Source organism: Oenanthe melanoleuca, chromosome Z (assembly GCF_029582105.1).
Source record: "Oenanthe melanoleuca isolate GR-GAL-2019-014 chromosome Z, OMel1.0, whole genome shotgun sequence".
NCBI lineage: Eukaryota > Metazoa > Chordata > Aves > Passeriformes > Muscicapidae > Oenanthe > Oenanthe melanoleuca.
In genome coordinates, this window is record NC_079362.1 from 73969147 (window position 1) to 73993246 (window position 24100).

At 49.1% G+C, this 24100-nt stretch overlaps 1 protein-coding gene across 1 annotated transcript; it reads right to left on the reverse strand.

Moving 5' to 3' along the window:
• Positions 1–972: 972 nt before the first annotated feature.
• PSTPIP2 (proline-serine-threonine phosphatase interacting protein 2) lies at positions 973–22845 on the reverse strand. The gene is made up of 15 exons (XM_056514386.1): positions 22771–22845; positions 14603–14703; positions 13205–13282; positions 12328–12362; positions 10813–10919; positions 10095–10157; positions 8550–8648; positions 7741–7786; positions 7268–7347; positions 5486–5584; positions 4921–5017; positions 4543–4624; positions 3854–3888; positions 3497–3554; positions 973–2907 (listed from the first exon to the last, which is right to left on the reverse strand). Exons 1-14 carry the CDS (start codon positions 22801–22803, stop codon positions 3505–3507), a joined length of 1005 nt encoding a protein of 334 aa, XP_056370361.1. The 5' UTR covers positions 22804–22845; the 3' UTR covers positions 973–2907; positions 3497–3504.
• Positions 22846–24100: the final 1255 nt, after the last annotated feature.

Below are 24100 nucleotides of genomic sequence, written 5' to 3' on the forward strand. Positions count from 1 at the left end.
ATTGCTCAGAGGGACCCAGAGAGTGCCCAGAGGGACTCGGCCTGTGGTGAACCAGACACTGCAGCAGGGACTCCAAGTGCCCACAGGGCCAGCCCAAGCCTCTGCCACAGGGAATGTGGGATGAAAAGCCAAGCCCCCACTAGGGAGGATGAGGAGTGTGAGGTCTCTTCTGCCTGCCCCAGGGCTGGGTCACCTTCAGCAGTCTCAGCCCCAGGCCAGGGGCTGCTGTCCCTCAGATCCCTGTCCTGGCACCCAGCCATCCCCAGGGAGCCACAGCTGGAGCAGGGCACAAACCCCGGTGGGAGCAGAGCTGCTTCTCCCACTGCCCAGGAGGATGAGCCCCCCCAGAGCCCAGTGGCACCTTGCACGTCACAGACCAGTTAATGGCCTTGAACAGGCAGTGTTCTCTCCGTGGGACCTTGTACTTAGGGCTTGAGAAGTCTCTATGTTGCAAGTCTGACCTGGAATGTGTAGTATCTGTATATTTGTATTTGTAGGGAAAATAAACTGCACGTGGGTGTAGGGGGAAACCTTCCCCAGCACCCCAATTTTGGGATTACTTCTGTACTTTTAGTAAATGTGCAAGCCCAAGTTTTAGCCTCACTGGGGACCTATACATCCAGAAAAGCCCAACAGCAACTACTGTGCTCAGTCAGTGGAAAAATCCCAGGAAATAAACCATGCAAGTTTTTGCAAAGCAGACATTCTTCCAGGGCAAACAGCCCTGCATGGTCTGCAGTTCATGGCTAATCATAAGCACTTCTCATGCCATTCTCTTTTGGGATGTTTTCTCCCATTATTGTGCTGGTATTGAGCAAGGACTGAAATAAAGGCTCATCAAGGATGTGATCTTTTAGGTTTCCACCCAGGAGAGATCAGGATGCTTTGCATGGATCCCAAACCCACCCCCAACAGAAAGTGAACATGACAACTTCAAAAAAGAATGCTTATTCAGAACACAAGACTCGAAACTTATTTTTTAAAATATATATTTATAGTATTGAAACTACAGCAGGCTCCTTCAGAAAAGTATTTGTATCCTTGGTCTTTCAGAAATAAATAGGACAGCTGATTCCTTGGCATGTGCACTCTGCACAGCTCACTGTGAGGCAGCAGGGCAGATGTTAGAGCTCAGTGTCATCTTCCCCACACAGGTAAATTCAGTAAAAACCCCAAGGACTGCTGGGCTGAGGCACATGCTGAAGCCATGCAGATTCAACTTGAAAAAACACTGTAAAAACAGCAGATCCTGTTGCTCCAGGTTAGTGACCTGGCCCCAGGTTTTGACAGGTAAATTGTGTGTTTATCCCCATGTGCTGTGTCCCTGTATCCAGTGTCATAAGGCAGCGAGGAGCAGTGAAGCAGCACTGCACACAGGGACATCAGAGAGACCAGCAGCCCTGAGGCATGCAAGCTTCTGAATCAAAGCCACAATCATATCTATATATGTGGGAACAGCAAGGGCAGGAACTTTCAGGAGATGTGGTCAGGAAACAAGTTTCATGGCTCCAGCAGTAAAGTTTGTTTCCAGTGGTACATAGTCAGAACAAGTTCCAAAGTTTAGAGAATCACATAAGTTAATTAAATCATAGAATCAGAGAATGCCAGAATGGTTTGGGTTGGGAGGGACCTTAAAGACCACCTAGTTCTGATGCCTTAGGATTTTAGCTTTTATATTTTTCATATATTTGTAATCCTGCAATTCTTTAGTGTATAACTCTAAACTCCATATAGAGTGTTAGTTACTGCTCTCCTATTTTGGTCAGACAAAATAATTCCTCTCTAGAGAATCAAGGGAATTTGGGAATCAACCTTACCCAAGAGATGTAAACAAAAGTGAGTTGGTAGGGCAGCAAATTTGGGGTAAATTATTTCATTACCTAAAAATGTAATTGGAATATTAACCCCCAATATGCAAATGGATCAAACTTATAAAAAGATGAAAACTGTGACCCACTGTCCATTTTTTGGGTGTAGCCCCTGGGGAGAGCTTCATCTGCCCCAAATGTACCTGAAGGCCCTTCAATAAATACAACTGCTTTTAATTCTCCTTAATTCTGTCTGACTTCTGTTTTTAGGTAGTCCCAAAAAGGCATCAGTTCCAACTCCCTGCTAGGGGCAGGGACACCTTCCACTAGACCAGGTTGCTCCAAGCCCCATCCAGACTGGTCTGCAGAGCTTCCCAGGGACAACCTGACAAACCTAAAAGCTCACAAGACCCTCATCAGAGAGGTGGTTGGAAAAGCTGAATTAATTCCTTCAGATCCTTCCTGGGACCTCCCAGCAGGCTGGATGTGACACAGCCCCTCCCTGGGTAGATGCAAAATCAGATTCCAGTGTCAGCACTTACGCTTGGAGCACAGCCACAGCTAAGCCAGATATGCAGTGCAACTGCTGGTGCCCCTCTGAGTAAGATTTCTGAGAGATAAGAGCAAAATTTTACCTAAACGACAAGTTTAATCCCCACTAATGAAAGACTTTAGGAACAGGCAAAACCTGAGATCTGGGAGGGATGCACGTGCCCTGAGCACAAGCCAGCATGCCCAAAGCATCGTGCAGCACTCCTCTCAGCACACACAACTTGTGAGTTATCTAGAGAGAGGGAGGCTCCAGACTTTCTAGACAGCTACACTTTAGAAGAACTTCACATCAAACACTTCTTCTGACACAGATCACCCCTGTATCTGGTCCTTTTCTTCTCTGAGTGTGAAGATCCAGCCAAGGAGTTTGCTGATCAAAGGCATAGATTCTTAGTAAGCACTTTCAGAATGTACAAATAATTATTGGAGTCCTCAAATATTCTCTTGAAAAGCAGAAGCAGTTCAGCTCTATGTGTCTGTGAATAACTGAAAATACCATCTCTGCCACGCTGGTCAGACCAACAGTGTCTTCTGCCTTCTGGAAAACCTAGAGAACAGGATCAACAGTGTCTAAACCACAGCTGCAGCTCAGACAAGAGGTGGGAAGGCTGACAGGAGCATCACTTCCAGTCAGTCACTTCAAATTGTCATTCCTTAACCAACAGCCTTTATTTCTCCACTGTCCCTCCCCTGTGTAACTTCATCTCGTATTAAATCCTTACTTATAGAATCTCAGAAAGGTTTGGGTTGGAATGGACCATCAGGACCATCTCATTCCAATCCTCCTGCCCTGGGCAGGGACAACTGCTACTGTCCCAGGTTGCTCCAAGCCCTGTCCAACCTGGTCTGGGTGTTCCTGGAACACTTCCAGAGATGAGGCAGTCCCAGCTTTTCTGAGCAGCCTGTGCCAGGGCCTCACCACCCTCACTGGGAAGAATTTCTCCCTTCTAGCTGATCCAAATCTAGCCTCTTCTGGTATAAACAACTCCACCTTGTCATATTACTATTACTATTACTATTACTATTACTATTACTATTACTATTACTATTACTATTACTATTACTATTACTACATATTACTATTCCTCCCCCTCTTTCTTTTAAGCCTCATTTGTTCATCAAGAGTGGGTACTTACTGTGACTGCTAGAAATGTACCAAGCTGTAGCCATCAACTGTGGCATAATCAGGCTCCCCTGAAACAAAGAGCACAAAAAAATCCCCTCAGGTTTCCCATGAGAAGGGCTCATAATGTGACTTTAAAGAGAGCAGAAGCACCACACACTGGCCATCCATGCTAAAGGGATGGGATGCAAGAGTGAGGCTCAAGCCAGGCTGGGTGAGAAGGGTGTGTTCACTTGGAGAAGGCTCCAAGGAGACCTTAGAGCTCCTTCCAGTGCCTGAGGGGGCTCCAAGGGAGCTGGGAAGGGATTTTGGGCAAGGGCTGAATGATAGCTCACTGTGTGGCCAGAGAGCCCATAAAGCAATAACTCACCTGGTGCACTGGTCGGGGTGGGCAGGGGTCCCCTCCTGCACAGAAGGAAACACAGAGGTGAGGATCTGCTGGCTAAGGGACTCCCTTTGCCCTGGTTCTGCACCCCCCAGCTGCCAGGGCAAGAGGTTTGGCCAGCCTGGGCTTTATGGAGACCTGACAAGGCAAGTCATGGTGGGCTCACCACCCACAGCACACTTGGCAAACATGGGAGTTGAACCTGACACAGTGGGGGAGAGGAAGAAATAACCAGAAAGCACTGACTTGGGGAAAAATTCACAAGTGAGCCTCAGGGCATGTCTTTGTGCATGCCTCTGCCCAGAGTGAGACATCAGGAAGCCACAACTGGACATAACTCCTCTCTCAGCATGGCAGCCAAAGTGGCAATTATTCATCCTTAGCATGAGTCCTGGCCCCAGTCATCATCCTGCCCCTGACAGAAAAACCCTTCACCCTGTCCTCCCTGCTCAGCTTTGTCCCACAGGAGTGAATCCAGCTCTGCAGTTCCTCCCTCCACCCACAAAGGCTTTTAACTCTCCTCACACCACACCAAGAGCCATGCAAGCAAGTATTCTCCTCTAATACCCTCAAGTCAAGCCTCCAACTGACTGAAAGGAACAAAATGTGCCTGTTTTGGGGGAGCAAGCATCATTTGCAATAGCAATTGCAGTTGTACATGTTACACACCTTACCTTGATATAGGTACAGGAGCTGGACTTCTCGCAGGAGTCACATTTCTCTGGGCATTATAGTAGTTTTCATAAACAACAGGAGCTAGGGAAAGTTGACAGTAGTAAAGTACAAGCCTCTTACAGACATAAAATACCTGCTAAACCAACATTCAGCTACTAAGTCTTCCCTCTCTCTGAGAAAATGTCTGATCAGGAAATTAAAAAATGTGGTTGTGATCTCCAGGGGCTGTCAAAAGTGGCAGAAACTTGTGCTGCATGGCAACAAATGAAATGCAAAATTAGTATTTTCTGCACAAAATGATGCTGACCAGAGCAGCCAGCTCCACAAGGAGTACAGAGCAGTCAGCACTACTTTCTGAGATTCTGCTAGGCTCTTACCTGGAGCCAAACTTCCAGTTTTGCGTAAATTTACGAAAAAATCAACATCCTTCTCAATGCTGCACATTTCTAAACTCTTGCGGATTTCCTCATACTTCTGCAAAAGGAGAACAAAGTGCGTTTGTATAAATCAGGTGAAAAAACAAGGCTTTTTCCCAATTGCTTAGCACACATAGGGTGAGAGCCCAGTATTCACACAAGCTCCAGTGTCAGGGGAATCACAGAATCCCAGAATAGTTTGGGAAGGAACTTTAAAGCCCATCCCAATCCACCCCCTGCCACCTTCCACTTGCTCCCAGCCCTGTTCAACCTTGTCTTGGACATTTCCAGGGATGAGGCAACCACAGTTTCTCTGGGCAACCTGTGCCAGGGCCTCACCATCCTCAAAATCATAGGAATCCCAGAGGGAACCTCATTTGGAAGAGTTTTGGCCAGTCCTTCTGCTTGCCCGCTCATGTCTGTGGTCAATCAATGCCCAACTCGGATGTAACACAGCTTAGTGCCCAGGAAAACAAATTGGGTTTTGCTTTGTATGCAGAAAAATGAAGATTTTCAGCTGAGGTACCTCATCATTCTGGACACAGCTCAGGGAGAGCTGGTTGACGTGGAGCCAGAGGGCATTACGGAAATAGTTGATCCTCTCGCACTCCTGCGTCTCAAAGAACTGAAACAACACAGACAAAACTGTCCAAAGCATCTCTAAAGCCAGGGCAAATCTCTTTTGTCCTGATTGCTCCTCACCCCCACGTGCCACAGCAAAGCTGAGCAGCTGGTGTTGGTCTTCTGCAGGAAACAAGGAAGCCGTGAGTACTCCAGCTTGTCCAGAGGAGAAATGATCCCTCTATGCAACCAGGTAATTCAAAGGGGAGCACTGAGCTTGGAAAATCTGCAAGACTAATGTGGAGGGGACCACCCAGCACATTTCTACCTCTGGGGAGACCAAGCCATCTTTCTAAATGCAGTAGAGGTTGCCAAGGTACCCTGTGCTCCTGTGGCCCACTTCCCTATTAAGGTACCCTTAAATCACAGAATCATTTAGGTTGGAAAAGCCCTCTAAGATCATCAAATCCCACCATTACTCCTGCACTGCCAAGGCCACCACTAACACATTTCCTCACATGTATGTGTTTTTTTAACATTTCCATGTTCCCAATATGAAGCAATAAAAAAGCACAGGAGATGTATGAAAAACAGAGGTGTATTGACTGGTTGGTATTCTTGCTCTTTCTGCCCAGCCCTTTTACAAAGGTTTAAACCCTTTTGAAATCAGCTACCCAGTACACCTCAATTTCACATGCCTTTACACATTTCCATGAACATCCACACTTGTTATCCCTTACAACCTTTGCAACACATGGAGAGGAAAACTTCCACATCATCCACCTGCAAAAGTGAAACTGCTTTCCACTCCCCACCACAGAATCATTAGGGTTGGAAAAGCTGCCTAAGAACATTGAGTCCAACCACTAACCCATCACTGCCAAGCCACCACTAAACTGTGTCCCCATCCTAGAGGCTTCCAGAGAAGACACCAGCAAAGAAACATCCATGCACACCATAAAGAACAGACAGCAAATTCCAGTTCAAAAGGGAAAAGTAGAATTGCAGCCTGAAGAGAGGTAACTTGGAAGGGGTCAGCACAGCTGGGAATGGGAACACTGGTTGCAAGCCTCAAGCAGATCTAAGATAAAATCTGTCTTTGCAGTCTCTGTCCATGCCCCGGTCACAGATCACAGCCCAGCAGCAGAGCAGCTGCTCAGCCCTCTTGCTACCAGCCTGGAATTCCCCAGCATGTGCTGGAAATCCCTGCTGGACCACTTCCCTGTGATACACCCACTCAGAGGGGTTCCCACACTGCTGCATGGTCTGTGAGACACAAGGTGAGGAGCCCTTGGCACAGTGTGAACGTGGAGATGGCTTCACCAGCACCTCCAGCCACTGCTGAAAAGTCATGTAAAGTCCTCCAGAGTTTCACAGTCTTCCAGGTGTTGCGGATCCAGCACATACTGGCTGGAGTCACTGAGTATCCAGAGCTAACAGCTCACAGCTATACAAAATGACAGCCACACACACATGCAAGCAGGTAGTGGGCAAAAATGTCCCTACTTTGACTCTTCAATTTTAGAAGGTGGTGGGGAAATAAAAATAATAAAATAAGAGCATAAACCTTGAAGCAGTGGGGCCTTGAATCCAGAAGCCATGCTTGAGACACACACAGAGGGTTAGCTGCAATACATTCACTGCCAGGGGAATACACAGACAGAAAAATCTGCACTGCCCCTGAGCCCTGCAGGACTGCCAAACCAGAGGACCATGCTACCATGTGGAGATGTTTAGGGGCATTTACCTCACAAGCTTTGATGTGCTCATTCTGCCACTCTTCCCGGATCTTCTCCATTGTGGTCACACTCTGCTGGTAACTCCTGTCTGCAAGACAAATCATATTTTGGCTGAAGGTGTCTCTGCCCATGGCACTGGGGTTGGAATGAGATGACCCTTAAGGTCCCTTCCAAACCAAATCATGATATGATTCTGTGATTCCATGATTAACATTAATTTTAAAAGTACCTTCACTAGAAGGTAATTCTAGGTCTGGGAGAAAGGCTGAAAAGGCTGAGAGATCAGGGATAAAGCAGAAGGACATGGCTTTGGTGAGGCCATGCAGGCTTTTCCAGGGAAGTTGCCCACTGCCACTGTGATTCTCAGGAGTCATGCTTGACACAAAACCTGGAGCTCACCCACGAGGCACACCAAGGCTACACAACCCCCTGCCCCTGAAACACTCACTTCACCCTCCCAACATGGCATTTCCAAACTCACCAGTGTCCTCCAGTGCTGATTTTGTCTGAGCCAATTTCAGGAACAGCTGCCAAAAACAGGAGAGACAAGGAAAGTGGAGATGGTGCATCACCAATGGCACTGCAGCCCCACTGGGGAACATCACCAGCCCCTCATCTCCCCCACAAAACCCAGAGCTGGGAGAAGAGCTATGGGGCAGGAGAGCTGCAAGACAAGACATCCCTTTCCCCCCCCTCTGCCATGGCCACCAATTAGTGGCTGACTTCTTTTTTCCTCTGCCTTCAGTCAGAGTAAGGATTGAAGCATGAGAGAAAGGATTTTTGTGTTTGGACTCAGTTGTTTATTAATTCTTATCTAAAGCATGGTGAGTGCTACAGCACTTCTACCTAACAAGATAAAAATGACAAAATGGAGCTGTATCTCGCTTGTTACAAGGTCTTTGAAGGCCTAACTATCCAATTAAAAGCTAACATCTGTATTATTTATATTTTTGACCCAATGACCTGCGACACACACTGTGGGATTTTTTATCCAACCAAAACCAACTAACTAAAACCAAAAAGAAGAAGGAACAAGAAGGAAGAAGAGCCAATGCCCCAGAACCTCCATCTCGTCCCATACCCATTACTATATCCCAAAACCCCAAATTCCAAACCCTCCACCACGTGACATCACACCCCTCCATTCTAACCACGCGATTTTAACTCCACTACTCAAATCTGGAAGCGTTCTGCAAGGCCTCCAGTCACAAGCAGCGTTCTGGGGGGGGTCAGTGCCAGCAAGCACAGAGAGTTCAAGCCTCCCAGGCTGCAGGGTTCTAGCTGCCCTACCTTCTCCTGCTGCTTCTGCGTGACCAGGTTGGCGTTGCGGTGCACAGCCTGCTCCGCCTCGTCCTTGTCGCGGCAGCGCTGCTCGTACAGACGCTTGGCCTGGTGCCACGGTGGGAGAGCAAAACCAGTGAGAGACCCCAGCTCAGAAATACAGTTTAACAGGGGGAAAAAGGAGAAAAATAAAATGCATGCAATAGTATAAAAGAAAAAAAGCACTGACAGAGTCAGAGTGCAGTCTGACACTTTGTTGTTTCGGGTGGTGGTAGCAGTGCAGATGAAGTGGTTGTTTTGAAGCAGGGATCCTGTAGAAAGTTCTAGTAGCTCTTGTCCTCTGGAAACCAGTGGGTAAGGGCTGCCTTGGTGTTCTAAATGTCAGTTTTTAATTTAGGTAGGAATTACGTAAATTACTCCCCCTGGCTGGAGCATCTCCCAGTGGGATGATGGAATTTTATCAGTCATGCACTGGGACTCAATGGCCATTAACAGGAGGTATCTCCTGGAGGGAGGATGGGTCATGGAATATATACATATGACTGCCCCACCCAGTCTTAACAAATTGCCGTTAGCAGAGGATATCTTCCACAGAGATAAGAATCACTGCCCCACCTGGTTTCAGCAGATGGTCATGGAATACATACTTTGTAGATAGAATACATACATACATTGTAACCTAGGACACGCAGGACACAGACATCCCCCAGAGCCTGACACAGACACACCTCGAGAAGAGGTCTTGGAAAAGCTCAGCCTGCGAGGAACAGGCTGCCTGCAGAGCAGGGAATGGCACAAAAAGTGCCCTGCAGCTTGGGAAAAGCCTTGCAAGGCAGGCTGCTCTTGGATTGGGGTGAAAAGCTCTGGGCAAACAGAGCCATGGGCATGTCCAGAGAAGAGCTGGGGAATGGGCAGCAGCACAGGTCTGATGAGAAGCAGCTGAGGGAGCTGGAAAGGGGCTGAGCCTGGAGAAAAGGAGGCTCAGGGGGGACCTTGTGGCTCTGCACAACTCCCTGACAGGAGGGGACAGCCGGGAGGGTCAGGCTCTGCTCCAGGGAACAGGGACTGGACAAGAGGAAGTGGCCTCAAGTTGCATCAGAGGAGGTTTAGAGCAGATATTCAGAAAAACTTCTTCCCAGAAAGGGTTTTCACGCCCTTTGGCATGCCGTGTGATATAAGCTGCCCAGGGCAGTGGTGCAGTCACCATCCATGGAAGTGTTCCAAAAAGGTGGCACTTGGGGAGATGGGTTAGTGGTGGGCTTGGCAGTGCTGGGCAAATGGCTGGACTCAAGCATCTTAGAGGGCTTTTCCAACCTGAACAATTCTCTGATTCTAAGCCATTTCTACCCAACCCTGCAAGGCTACCACTGGCCATGTCTTTGATGTGCTCTTTGCTGTTTCTGGGCACACCCTGCACACCACTCACACAGACACAGCTCAAAGGTCACAGCAGAGGAGCAAACCCCTCTCCTTCTAAGCCTGTCCCAGTGCTCTGTGTGTGTGTGTGAGCAGCACTAACCCACATGGCAAGAAACAGCAGCACGTTTGCTTTACCTCCATGGTCTTCTTGTACTGGAGATTCCTGTTTTTGTGAATTGCCTCCATTATCAGCTCTATCTGTGAAGACAACAGACCTGGGGTCAGCTCATCACTGAGCACCAAAGCTCCTGGACACACTGTGAGGCTTAGAAGAGGAAGAGCCACAGACCACACTGAGATGTGTTTAAAGACCTACATCCACCTGAATCACCTTCACAAAAACTCATCTTTTGTGCTTGTGCCTAGGCCTTGAATTGTGTATGCAAAGGAGATCTATGAACAAAATCCTAGCAATATATAGTACTGTATCACCTACACAGAGCTTGGCAAAATTGGGAAGCCCACTCCCCTCTGCTAGGTCCAAACCAGTCCCTGGTCCTAGCAGTATTCCCTGGTTTTCCTGACAAAGGAATCTCTACCCAGAAGATGTTAAAAGGCATGGCCATTTTAGCAGCTGCTATGGAGATCATACAGCACTATAAACAAATGCCTTAGGAACATTCCAGTACTGTGGCTGGCCCCAAAAGGCCCACAAAGAAGACGTGGAAGTGAGAAGAAGGAAGTTGGAGGTTACTACAGAGTTCAACACAGTTACAACACATAGGAAGGAGCTCAGTACTTCCCAGCAGCACAGGCAGTGGGGGCGTGGAGGGGCTGGCACATGGCATGAGACAGCAGGGGATCAGCCCCTTGCTGGGGCAGGATCAGCACCCTGCAGGAAGGCACGTCTGACCTTTTTCCGATGCAGCTTTTGCTTTTCCCTGAAATCCTCCATCTTCTTTGCTTCCTCCCGAAGGGTTTGTGCCAGCTGGATGTGACCTTGTCCCACATTGTCTATCTCTGCAAAGAGAAAATAAATTCAATATTTACATATATATATTCCTAAAGAGACTGTTTCTCAAGTCAGCTTAGAACACATCACACATCCCCTTTCAGAAATGTGATGAATTCCCTTGTTTGAAGCAGCCTCCAAGCAGTGCTTACCAATGTAAGGATCAGTCCTGCTGGGACCTGCTCCCCAGTTTGAGAAAGCTCTCCCCCTCATGCAGGTAAATCTGGGCATGTTTCAACACATTGCATTGCCCCAGGCCAGCAGGCCACAACTTGGAGCACAGAAAAAGGAAGGTAAAACAATCTCAGGCTCCTCTTGCTGGAGGCAAGTGGCCACACCATGAAACATCACCCCAGCAAGTCCACAAAGGGAGCAGAGCCAAATGGCAGCTCCTGATTCATCCCCCAAAGCTGCTCCAAACCCACAGCTGTGAATTGTCAGCAGTGGTGAGGGCAGAGCTGTGTTAGGGAGGTCCACAGGACAACAAAGAAAGTTGGATTGGGCAAGGGATGGACTGGGCACAGGATAGCAGAGTGCTGACCTCAAGGTGCTGTCTGATGGTACCAAGGCAGGATGTGACATGTGACAAGGCACAGTGGCCAAAGCACCATCCTTTAGATGCTCCAGTTAGAATCACACAATCATTTAGGTTGGAAAAGCCCTCTTAGGATCATCACGTTCTCCCCCAGCACTGCCAAGGCCAGCACTAACACATGTCCCCAAGGCTTTTAAATCCCTCCAGGGATGAGGACTCCACCACTGCCCTGGGCAGCTGTGTCAGGGCTGGATAACTCTTTCCAAGAAAAAACATCCCTAATATCCATTCTGTCCCTGCCCAGCCTGAGGCCGTTCCCTCTCCTCCTGTCCCTGTTCCCTGGGATAAGATCCCAAATCCCCCCGGCTGTCCCCTCCTGTCAGGGAGTTGTGTAAAGCCACAAGGTCCCCCCTGAGCATCCTTTTCTCCAGGCTCAGCCCCTTTCCAGCTCCCTCAGCCTCTCCTGGGGCTCCAGCCCCTTCCCCAGCTCCGTCCCTGCCCTGGACACGCTCCAGCCCCTCGGTGTCTCTCTTGTCCTGAGGGTTCCAGAGCTGTCCCCAGGTTTGAGGTATGAGTGTCCAACAAACTCCAGATGAGCTTCCCATGCACAGCTTCCTGTGTACAACATAAACATGACTTTTGAGATGTATTCAGACCTGAAAGCCCAAAAGATCCCAAAATGCTGCCCTGTGGTCTCCTGTCCCACTCACGTCCTGTCTCACTTTGTCCCAAACCCCACAGACTGGGGTGAACCAGCCCAGCAGTATGCCTGGCCTCAGCACTGCACAGCTTTGGAGATTTCTCTGCTATTTTCTCCCCAAGCAGTTGCCTTCAGGCTTTAGTGCTGCCAGGTGTCCTGGCAAACACCAAGAATTACTTACGCTGCTTGAAAACATCGAGGGATCTCTTCAGCGTGCTGAAAAATACAGGCAGGGCATTAAAAAGGGTGGGAAAGCACAGTCAGGCACAGGCATCAGCAGAGAACCTCTTCCAAAACTGAGCTCATTCAACAATGGCCAAAGTACCTCAAAGCACATTTATTTATCCTCTTAGTACCTCCAGCTCTTTCCCCTCTCAGCAGGTAAAACACAGTTCACCTGGTTTGACACCTACATCTTTCTGAACACTGGATGCTATTAAAAATTCAAAGTTTCAGGATAAATGCTTCCAGCAACCTCCCAAAACCATCATTTGGAACAAATGAACAATTTCAACATGGTTGGAAAGGTAGGGAGGTTTTCTCCCTATTAATATTGCATAGTAAAGATGTCAGAAATATTTTAAGTGGCACCTCAATATTAAACTGTAAGTAAATGACCAGGGCATGTATAAATTATGGAAACAAAGGAGGTAGCAGAAGGCACTGAGGGTCACTTGGGAAATGGAGCGAAGTGTGGTGGCCACAGCATGATGAGCTCTAAAGATCTGAATGGTTTGAGTCAAGGAAGTACCTGCACTTCCCTCTGGCTACAAAACCTGCCCAGAGGTAACCCAAGGTCTCATGATCCTCAGCATTCTGCTGACCCACCAACCCACAACCCCCTGAGCATCCACAGAGCTCTGGTTAATCTGTGGCTAAGGGGAAATTGGTAGGCTCCAAATAAAGCAAATTAGAACCCTGGGCACTGCTCATTCAGCTCATCTTCTGAACATCCCAATCACATTTCACATTTCAATTCTGTATTGTCTCACAGCTTCCTCCCTTCTCTTCCCCCTTCACTGCTTCAGGGACACCCATAAAAGCAGGTGTGAACTTACTTCAGCTCTGTCTGCCCACAGGGCTTCTTCTTCGACAAGTTAATGAGCTCCTTGCCATATTTTTCTTCTATAATTGCTCTGTTGAGGAAAGAGAGAAACCAAAGAGAGAAATCATCTGACTGGTTTGGGTTGGAAGGGACCTGAAAGCTCATCCAGTTCTACCCCCATGCACGGACAGGGACACTTTCCACTGTCCCAGGCTGCTCCAAGCCCTGTCCAGCCTGGCCTTGGACACTGCCAGGATGGGACAGCCACAGCTGCTCTGGACACCCTGTGCCAGAGAGGGTTCTACCACCCTCACAGCCAAGAATTCCTCCCCAGCACCCCATCTAACCCTGCCCTCTCAATCTGTGGCAATAAGTACCCTCTGTACCCAGCACTGATCCTTAGGGAGAGCATCTGAAGAAGAGACCAAATCTTGTGAGGTGATATAAATAACACCTTTGAGAGGCTGTATTAACTCCCCCTCTTGGAAGAAAGGAAGGAGGAAAAGAGAGCCCATGTCTTGCAGTGTAAGAGCAACCAGTTCTTGCAGCTGCTTTGAAATCACTACAGACAACCAGGGCTGGATTTGCTTGGTCAAACACAGTTCTCTCCATCTGGGCAACTCTAGGTGTTTGTAGAAAGGAAAAGGTAATACTAGAGGCTGCCATTAGAACATCTACTGGATAAAACAAATAACTTTCTAAAATGCCTTAACTACTAACATAGGTGGAGACCCTGTGTGGTTGATTTCTGGAGTTTGGCAATGAAATTCACCTACCTTAAGTCTAAAAACTCCAGAAGATAATAGGGAAATTGAAAAAAAATATGTATTATAGATTGACTCTTTTTTTCTACTTAACAACATTCCCATTAACATTGTTTGAGTCAAAACATCCAGCAGGCACATTCTCCACAGCTGGAACTGTGTAACAGCTGTGCTGCATAACTGGGACAAGTCCAGAGAGTGGCAAATCCAGGTCCAGCCTCTGATCTCCTCCTGGCTAGGCAGTGGCAACCTACACCTCCTTCATTCTGTTTGTTCTAGGATGCTCTGTACTGAGCCATGCACTCAGAGGTTGATTTTTCCAGTTAAATTAATGCCATTACCAAAATTACCAATTTTCTCCAATTAGGTCATCACTGATTAATAATGGCAGCACCTAACCCTAACACTGTTTAACACTGAATCTGTGGGGTGTTGATAACAGAGACAAAGACAGGACAAAGCCATGGCACTCCTAGGCCATGATAATTTAACTTACCTTCTGCAAGGTAAGCAGCAAGGTGAACTTAAAGAGACAGCATTTTAACATCAGTTAAACACGGCAGGAATCAAAGTGGGGATAGCAGGAGAAGGAGCAGTGCCACAGCACCACTTCCAGGCTCCACTGTCAGAGGCACAAAGCTCCCTACCTTTCCTTCAGGAAGTCCTCAAACTCTTTGCAGTTCTTCCTGCCATCATTCAGATGCTGAATGATGCTGTCGTAGCCAACTGTGCTGGTCAGATCCGTGCTCTGAAAACACAGGAACAGGAATCATGTCCTTGCCAGGGCAATCCATGGCCACTGCCACCTCCTGACAGGCCATGGCTCAGCAGCAGCAAGTGTGCAAAGGCCTCTTTGTGAAATAAAATCTTTTCTTTTAGGGGTGGGAGAGACTCCAGAATGAGAACAATGGTGGGCATTTGAGACAAGGTACATCTGTCGCACTTACACTTGCCACAGACTTCTGAAAGGTCAGTGTTTTCTTCCAAATTATTCCTTAAAAACATATATTGCACTGATGCATGAAGGAAAAGGAAGAGGAAAAGGGAAAGGGAAAGGGAAAGGGAAAGGGAAAGGGAAAGGGAAAGGGAAAGAACAAGAAAAAGAAAAAGAAAAAGAAAAAGAAAAAGAAAAAGAAAAAGAAAAAGAAAAAGAAAAAGAAAAAGAAAAAGAAAAAGAAAAAGAAAAAGAAAAAGAAAAAGAAAAAGAAAAAGAAAAAGAAAAAGAAAAAGAAAAAGAGGAAAAGGAAAAGGAAAAAGAGAAAAAAGAAAAAGAAGAAGAAAAAGAAAAAAAAGAAAAAAGAAAAAGGAAAAATGAAAAATGAAAAACTGAAAAAAAGAAAGGAAAAAAAAAGAAAAAAAAAGCAAAAAAGTAAAAGATGCAGCAATGATGTAGGCTGACTCTGTTTTTTCCCCACTCCTATGCAAGGCTGCAGAAAAGGGAACAATAGCAGGAGCAGGTATGAAGCTCAGCAACAGGAAACAAAAGCCACGAAAAGTTATCCAGAAACCTAAAGAGGAAAGTGGCAGGATGGAGAGACTCAGGAAATGGTTCAAAGCCAGGATGAGAGCATGCAGAGACCTGGCACAGAAGTGAGGGCAGCAGAAGAGGGGATTTTTCAAGAGTTTGTTCCTGGTGCAATAAAGGAGAACGAACAAGGCTGGTATTTGTGATAAAGGAAGAGTTTAACTACATGGAATTCCCTATTTAGGTCCTTGACTGTGAGTGATCAGAAAGCAAGAAGTGAAGGGGGGATGTGGTGGAGTGGGACTGGCAGAAAATCCAGAAGCATGCCAGATCTGCATGGGAAGACAGGACTGTGGAGCAGGACCTAAGCAGGAACCAAACTTCCTTCACAAAGTACAAATGTCCCTCCAAAATGAGGTTAGTACTGATAAACCCAAACCAGCTCTCAGCTCACACCTTCCCTCATCGGGTCTGTGAAGAGGAAACACTGCACTGGAGTCAGGCTCACTACACTTGCCAAACACAGGAACAGCCTAACTTGAATTCCTGTCCCACTTTCAAAGGACACAAAATGGATGTAAAGCACAGCTGCTGGTCATTGCAAGCCCAGGCAGGAGGGAGGGTCAGAGCCCCATCACTGCACATCCAGGAGCACCCAGAGGCTCCTGCATCCTGCTCTGCTGCCTGGCACCCTTGGGCTCAGGGGAAAACTGGGAGTATCCATAATAATGTGCACTAAGCTCCTTGTTTTATCACTCTTCCTCCTACAGCAGAAGGATTAAATTCCAGCACGTGTGTGTTTCCTAAGCACCCAAGGCTGTGACAGACCTCAGGGTGCAAGGGTTACATGGAACACAGAATCACACAATTGTTTAAGTTGGAAAAGCCCTCTGAGATCATCCAGTTTAAATGTTCCCCAGCACTGCCAAGCCAATCACCTTGCCACATCCCCAAGTGCCACATTTATATGGCTTTTAAATTCCTCCATGTAAGTTTTCCATGGGAGGAGCTCCCAGCCCAGATGGAGCTGGGCAGGGTGGTATGGCACCAAATCAGCCTTTGCAGAAACCTTCTGGGCAGGTTTGGCACAGAAAGAGGTAAAAGGACCAGCATGACTGGGGGTGTTCAGCCTGGAGAAGGCTTCAGGGAGAGCTCAGAGCCCCTGCCAGGGCCTGAAGGGGCTCCAGGAGAGCTGCACAGGGACTGGGGACAAGGCATGCAGGGACAGGACACAGGCAATGGCTCCCAGTGCCAGAGGGCAGGGCTGGATGGGATATTGGGAAGGAATTGCTGGTGGGAGGGTGGGCAGGCCCTGGCACAGGGTGCCCAGAGCAGCTGTGGCTGCCCCTGGATCCCTGGCAGTGCCCAGGGCCAGGCTGGATGGGAATTGGAGCAGCCTGGGACAGTGGAAGGTGTCCCTGCCCATGGCAGGGGGTGGCACTGGATGGTCTTGAGAGTCTCTTTCAACCCAAACCATTCTGGGATTCTGTGACTGCAAAGGCAGGGTTGGCAACAGCAATGGAAGAGGAAGTGCAACACAGCAAGCACAGAGCCTGGGCACAGAGGAGAATATTTAAAACCCTAATAAATTAACCCAAAGGCAGGTGTGAAGGATGGGGAGTTGCAACAAGCCTGCCCATACAGAGCATAAGGATCTCTCCTGCCCCTCTCCAGCACATTTCTGTCCTGGTCCTCCCTGGGCAGAGCTCTGAGGCCACGTGCTCTTTAGAGGACAGCCCATGGAAACTGCAAACAGATGATTTCAAGGTGACAAAGCAGCACCTGATGTTCCCCGAGCTCGCAGGACATGCAGCCTCCCCTTCCTGATCTGCTGCCTGGATTTGAACCCAATGGACACAATAATGAGAAGGAATTTGTGTGCTGCTTGTGATGTTTTGTTTTGAGGTTTGGTTATGCTTTCAGCCAAAAGACAGGCTAAAATGCTGTTCTGGGGATGTGAGAGCACATCATGATCCTGTCTGACTCACAGCAAGCTGCTGAGCTTGACACTTCCATCTTCTACCCCACTTTACATGGAAAACCCCTGCAGACACACACCCTGTGAAGCAAATGGCATTGGAGAGACACAGAGACATAGAAAAGTCTAAATTAGAAAAATCCTCTGAGGCCATGAAGTCCAACCACTCCCCAGCATTGTTCAGCCCACCACTAACTCACCTCCCCACCTGCCACATCCACATGACTTTTAAATTCCTCTGGGGATGGGGACTCCACCAATGCCCTGAGCTGCCTGTTTCTAGGATTAATAACCCTTGTCATGAAGAAATTTTCCCTAATATCCAATTTAAACTTCTCCTGGCCCAGCCTGAGGCCATTCCCTCTCCTCCTGTCCCTGTTCCCTGGGATAAGATCCCAAATCCCCCCGGCTGTCCCCTCCTGTCAGGGAGTTGTGCAGAGCCACAAGGTCCCCCCTGAGCATCCTTTTCTCCAGGCTCAGCCCCTTTCCAGCTCCCTCAGCCTCTCCTGGGGCTCCAGCCCCTTCCCCAGCTCCGTCCCTGCCCTGGACACGCTCCAGCCCCTCGGTGTCTCTCTTGTCCTGAGGGTTCCAGAGCTGTCCCCAGCACTGGAGGTGTCCCAGCAGTGCCAGCACAGGGGACAGGCACTGCCCTGGGCTGTGTCACACCCTGGCTGGGACAGCCCAGGGGCCACTGGGCTCTTGCCCCCCTGGGCACCCTGGGCTCATGTCCATCCCCTGTCCCCAGCTCCCAGGGCCTTTCCCAAAGGGCCTTTCCAGCCCCTCTGCCCCAGCCGGAGCTGCAGGGCTTGGAGAGACTCAAATGCAAGACCTGGCACTTGTTCTTGTTGAACCTCACAACTCTGGGCTCAGCCCATGGATCCAGATCCCCTTGCAGAGCTTTCCTGCCCTCCATCAGTCTGTCCCAACCTTCCCAGACCAAAAGGTTTGAGGCACTGCACTTGTTCATGGACCATCTCTTGAAAGATCTATATTTATTCCAAGCTCTCATTATTTTTCCTCAGCCTCGTGTTGTTAGAGAAAGGCACCAGAAGGCAGTGAAAATTTTAGTAGTCAAAAACACTGTGCAGCTGTAGCTGGCTGTGCTGTCCTTGCTCACAGCCAGTGCAGCCCTAAAATCTCTGTCCTGCAGAAACTGCTGAGACAAAGAGAAATGCTGATGCTGGTGCCTGCAGGGACCAGGGTGAGGAGAGGCTGCAGAGATTGTGGCTCCTCCCCACCCCATATCCAGGAGGGTGGAACAGAACAGACAAAACTCATTGCAGGGAGGAAAATGCCTCGCTGCAAATCCACCCACCTGGCACCAGCACCCTGAAAAAGCAGATTTTTGGTTAGTAATTTTCCATTTGAAGTCTCCTTCCCCTAGGCAAATGCCTTCCCTGCTCATCCCAGAGACACCAAAAGCAATGGACCATTCTGCCCTGATGCAATGACTTCTTCTTCCCACAAATCCCACCTTGTTCCTTTGAAACAAGAACCTGGGGATTTCACAATGCTGCTGCTAAGTTCCACCAAGCCAGTCCCCATTTAGAGAAGGACAAGCAGGGGAAAGGGGAAGTGAAACAGCCATCACCAGTCAGCAGCAGGGAATAAAGCCAGGAACCCAGGGCTGCATCCCCCCAGCTCCAGGCTGGTTTAGCAGCATCACTAAACACGCTGCAGGGAGCAGAGCATTGCCTCATTGAAGGCAAAATGACCAAAATTCCACTCCCCAAGTTGCAACCTGTTAGCCCACAGATCAGAATTAGAGTGGCTCTTAGCATTACTGTCATTTCTATTTTTACCAAGTGGTTTTACAGCACCAAAATGCGCTGATGAGACCCAAGGCTGTTGCGTTACCTGAAATAGGTGCAACAACAGGCTTGTGGAGAGCAAGGCATGTACTAAAAAAGTGCAAAAAAGTGAAAGAAAAAGACCTCACACAGTGAAAGAAGAAGAACAGATTGCAAAAAACAAATGAAAGCAAAATGTCAGGCTTGCCCAACTTGTGGCAATCACTACAGACAGGGCAAGGGCAAACAAACACGAGCTTTGGGGTATTTTTGTTTTTGCATAGCTCCTTCAAAGGCAGGCAGGATGCACAGCTTGTGGGAGCTGGAACATGCAGGGCAAAAAAATGTTCAGCTTCAGGCATGTCTGGACTTCAGTCCCTGAGCAAGCAGGAGCTGCAGTGGGGTGCCAGAGAGCAAACATCTTTATTTAAGAAGATTTATCATCTTTTATTGAGACCCAAGAGCATGAGCAAACTTGAGGGCAGAGAGCCAAGTGGCCCTGTGTTTTCCCAATAGAGCACATCAGGAATATCACACCCCCAGCTCCAGCAGGGCACAGGAGCCAGCGCAGAAGCAGACACAGTACCCACTGGAGGAATCAGAAGTGTTGGGGGTTAAAACAGAATCAGTGCCCAGGCAAGGCTGGAATCACAGTCCTGCTACCCTGACAGAGCAAAGGGAAAGTGGCACCTTAGCCTACAAGCACAGAATCCAAGAATGGTTCAGGTTAGAAGGGACCTTAAACCTCACCCCATTCCACCCCTGCCATAGGCAGGGACACCTTCCACTGTCCCAAGTTGTTCCAAGCCCTGTCCAGCCTGGCCTTGGGCACTGCCAGGGAGCCAGGGGCAGCCACAGCTGCTCTGGGCACCCTCACCATTACCATCCTACCCCCACAAAGAAATCTGGAGGTCATCACTCACAACCAGTCACATTTCAAAGCTGGAAGATCCAATAGCAAAACTAGCCTAGGTTTTGAGAGTTTGCACATTTTTTAGACTTTGTCCCATTAGTTGGAGAATACCTCCCCTGGAGTGCTCCCAAAGTCTCCTCCTTCTCATCAGGCTATCCTAACCACTGAGAAATTTGCTCCCACCAAAGTAATATACTTTTTTTCCAATAGTTAGGGATTCTGCAGGTATAGTGGGATGATGAGTAAATCTGGGAGAAAAAAAAAGACATGGACATTTTCTTGGACCAGCAAATCTGAAGCTGAGCCAGCATCACCTATAAAGAACAATGTGTGGCAAGCATCTGCCACCTGGATCATGCAGCAGTGGCCCTTTTGGTCTCACCTTGTCTGAGAGGTAAAGAACCTACAGAAGATGAAAGTTGTGCCTCGCCAAGCTCTTTGTAATGACGGGACAAGGAATGATGGTTTTAAACCAAAAGATGGGAGATTTATACTAAATATAAGGAAGGAGTTGTTTGGATTGTTTATGATTGAGGGTATTAAAACACTGGCACAGGTTACCCACACAAGCTGTGGCTACTCCATCCCTGGAAGTGTTCCAGACCAGACTGGACAGTGCACAGAGCAACCTAGTCTCATGGAAGGCATCCCTGACCATAGCAGGGTGATGGACTAGATGGTTTGTAAGGTCTTTCCCAACCCAAACTGCTCTATGGTTCTATGATTCTAAGAAATCACTTGCTTCAGCAAAGACTTCTCCTTCTATTTTTGCCTTACGCAAAGCAACCTAAGAGGAAAATTGCAGGAGGAAGTGCATGCCCACTCACAGCACTCAGCAGCAGGTGGAAGCTGGATGTGCAGCCCCCCCACAAATCTTATCTTGGTTTTTTTTCTTCCTACCCTTACTCACCCCTCCTCCCCAGCCCTCACAGCTGATGCACAGTCACCAGTACATGGTGTGGCAGCTGCCTGGGGTGGTACCTGCCTTTTCCATGGGCCCAACGACAGCAGAAGGGCCTCAGTCTCTCCACTGAGTCACATTGATCACGTTCCCATCCAACCTCCACCCCAGCTGCCTGCCCCAGGCACGTTTCCTTGGTCAGGGGGCTTGGAGCACACAGGCTTCAGAAAGGACGACACCAAGGAAAAATTCCTGGCACCACCCGTGGTTTGGAGCTCAGCGAGAGCCAGGGATTATTCAGGAAATAGATATGCTCATAGTAAAAGTGGTTAAGCAGGGGTGAGCACCCCACACAACACCTCAGATCCTCCTTGTCTTGGGAGCTGGAGGCTGTTCCTGCCCTGGTATTTTCTCCCACTGAGCCCCCTCCTCCAGGATCTCCTTCAAAAAGCACCACACCACTGCTGGAGAGGAACAAACCGGGCAGAAATAGCCAAAGTCAGCCCTGTGTTGAGAAGCTCTTCTTCAATCCAAAGTGCCACTGAGGCACCACAAACCCTGTCAACTCAGCCCTTCTGGCACCACAGTTATTCCCCCAGCCCAGGGTATGCTGCTACCACCCTCAAAACCTCCCCTCTGCACGTCTGCAGAGCAAAGTGGAAAACTTGTGTGTAACAAATAGCTGGGAAGCAGCTGCCAGATGCAAAGTTGGCTTTATTATCCACAACAGGTTTGACACCTGTGTGGGATTTATATATTTGAATTTGACAACGCTATGCCAGTTAACTCCCTAATGATGCTGGGTGAGGATGGTTCTCTGCATTTACTCCTCAACACTCAGGAGTCTCAAACCTGGTGCCAGCTCTTCCTGGGGCCTGTGCTTCTCTCCCACATCCTACAAGATGGGAGCTGCTTCCATACAACATCTGGGAAACCCCAAGCACCATTCACAGATGAGGATTTTCAGCCCCAAAAGACCAAATTTGGTAATTTACTTCCTGGTTGCCAATACCTAGAACAAAAATCCACCACAAGAGGAACTGAGTAGCCACAGAGCTGAAGCTTTGCAGCTGATATGTGGGTTTCCTGCACTTCTTCTTTTATAAAAGCATAATTCAGACTGAAAAGAATAAATTGTGGTTTTCCCCAAACTGTGGGTTTTCCTCCATGGTTCAACAGCTGGCAGCAGCACCACACCAAGTGACTTGCTCCTAGCCCAGGATTAACTCCACATCAATAAAAAATTTTTTACATGGCGTCTCCAAGTAGTTGACCAATGACAAATTAGCGGTATCAAACTCTTCAGCCTGGCACTGACCTCCTCCAGCAAGGCAGCAGCCACTTGCTGGGATTATTTCGGCTGCATGGAGCAGGCTGTAAAGCCACAACTCTCAAGATATGCACGGTGGGCAGCACCTGCTGGGAATCACAGAATCCCAGAATGATTTGGGTTGGAAAGAACCTTAAAGCCCATCTCATTCCACCCCCTGCCATGGACAGGGACACTTTCCACTATCCCAGGTTGCTCCAAGCCCCGTCCAACCTGGCCTTGGACACTTCCAGGGATGGGGCAGCCACACCTTCCCTAGGAAACCTTTGCCAGTGTTTTATCGACTCAGAGCATTCAGCAGTGTCACCCCACGGCCACGATCGTTGGCTTTGGAGCCAACTCTAAGCAGAGAGCAGTGACCCCTCCACCTCCAGCTGTGCCCCCCGGCTCCGGCTGGCTCTGCCCTCGCTGTTTCAGTCCTGCCGTGCTCCCACTCACCCAGAAGTGGTCCCTGAACCGCGCCTCCCGCATCCTGCTGCCGCCGCCGCCGCGCTCCGCCGCTCCCTGCCCGGCCCGGCCCGGCCCGCCCGCCCCGCCGAGTCTCCTCCCACGCACGGCTGCTCCCGCCCCGGATCCCCGCGGGTCCAGGAGCGGGACGTGCTGCGGGGCATGGGAGGGACCGGCGGGGAAAGGGGGCTCGGGGTCAGCGCGGTCCGGGACAAACCCACCCGTGACCGATCCCGCGGAGCCGCGCGGCTTCCCCGGGGAAACGCGGAGCGGAGCGGGACTCGCCCGGCTCGGAGCTTCAGGAATATTTTGGGAAGGTTTCATGGAATTAAAGAATTGCTCAGGTTGCAAAAGCTCTCCAAGGTCATGGAGTCCGACCATTCACCCAGCAGTGCCAAGCCCATATTAACCCCGGTCCCACACGTCCACAGGATTTTGTAATCCGAGGATGTAGTCTTCACCGCTGCCCGGAAACCTGTGCTAGGGCAGGAAAACTCTGCGGGTGAAATTTTCCTAATACCCAGTCTAAACCTATCCTGGCACAGCTACAGGCTGTCACCTGCCCTGTCCCTGCTCCCTGGAGCAGAGCCCGACCCCGCCGGCTGTCCCCTCCTGTCAGGGAGTTGTGCAGAGCCACAAGTTCCCCCTGAGCCTCCTTTTCTCCAGGCTGAGACCCCCAGCCGCTCCTGAACACACGCAGCCCTCCTTCACACACACATTTATTTATTAGGGGCCATTGCCTGACACAAGGTATTCTGTGGAGATCGGACACTACTGAAATGTGCTGAAATGCCCCAATCACACCCACCACACTCAATTTCTGTCTCTGCTGGAACACACGGATAGCTAAAACACCCCAGTAATGTAACAAAGGGCATTTTTAACTACTGAAATGTCTGCTCAATTGCAACCTGAGGCTGGTTTAGGCAGACTAACCCGGTGCATAGGTAGCCTCCTGATACGAGACGACAAACTGCCACCATGAATCCACACCATCAAGCACCTAAACGGGCTCTAGGAGAGCTGGAGAGGGACTTTGGACATGGGCACGGAGTAACAGAACAAGGGGGCGTGTCTTCCCAGCGAGAAAGGGCAGGGATAGATGGGATATTGGGAATTCTTCCCAGAGACCACGGTGAGGCTGGGGTTGCCGAGAGGGGCTGTGGCTCCCCACCCCTGGCAGTGTCCAAGGCCAGGCTGCACGGGGCTTGGAGCAACCTGGGACCTGCCCACGGCAGCAGGTGGATGGAGAGGATCTTTAAGTTCCCTTCCAGCCCAAACCATTCTGGGATTCTGTGATCCACTCGCCGTTTCTCAGCTT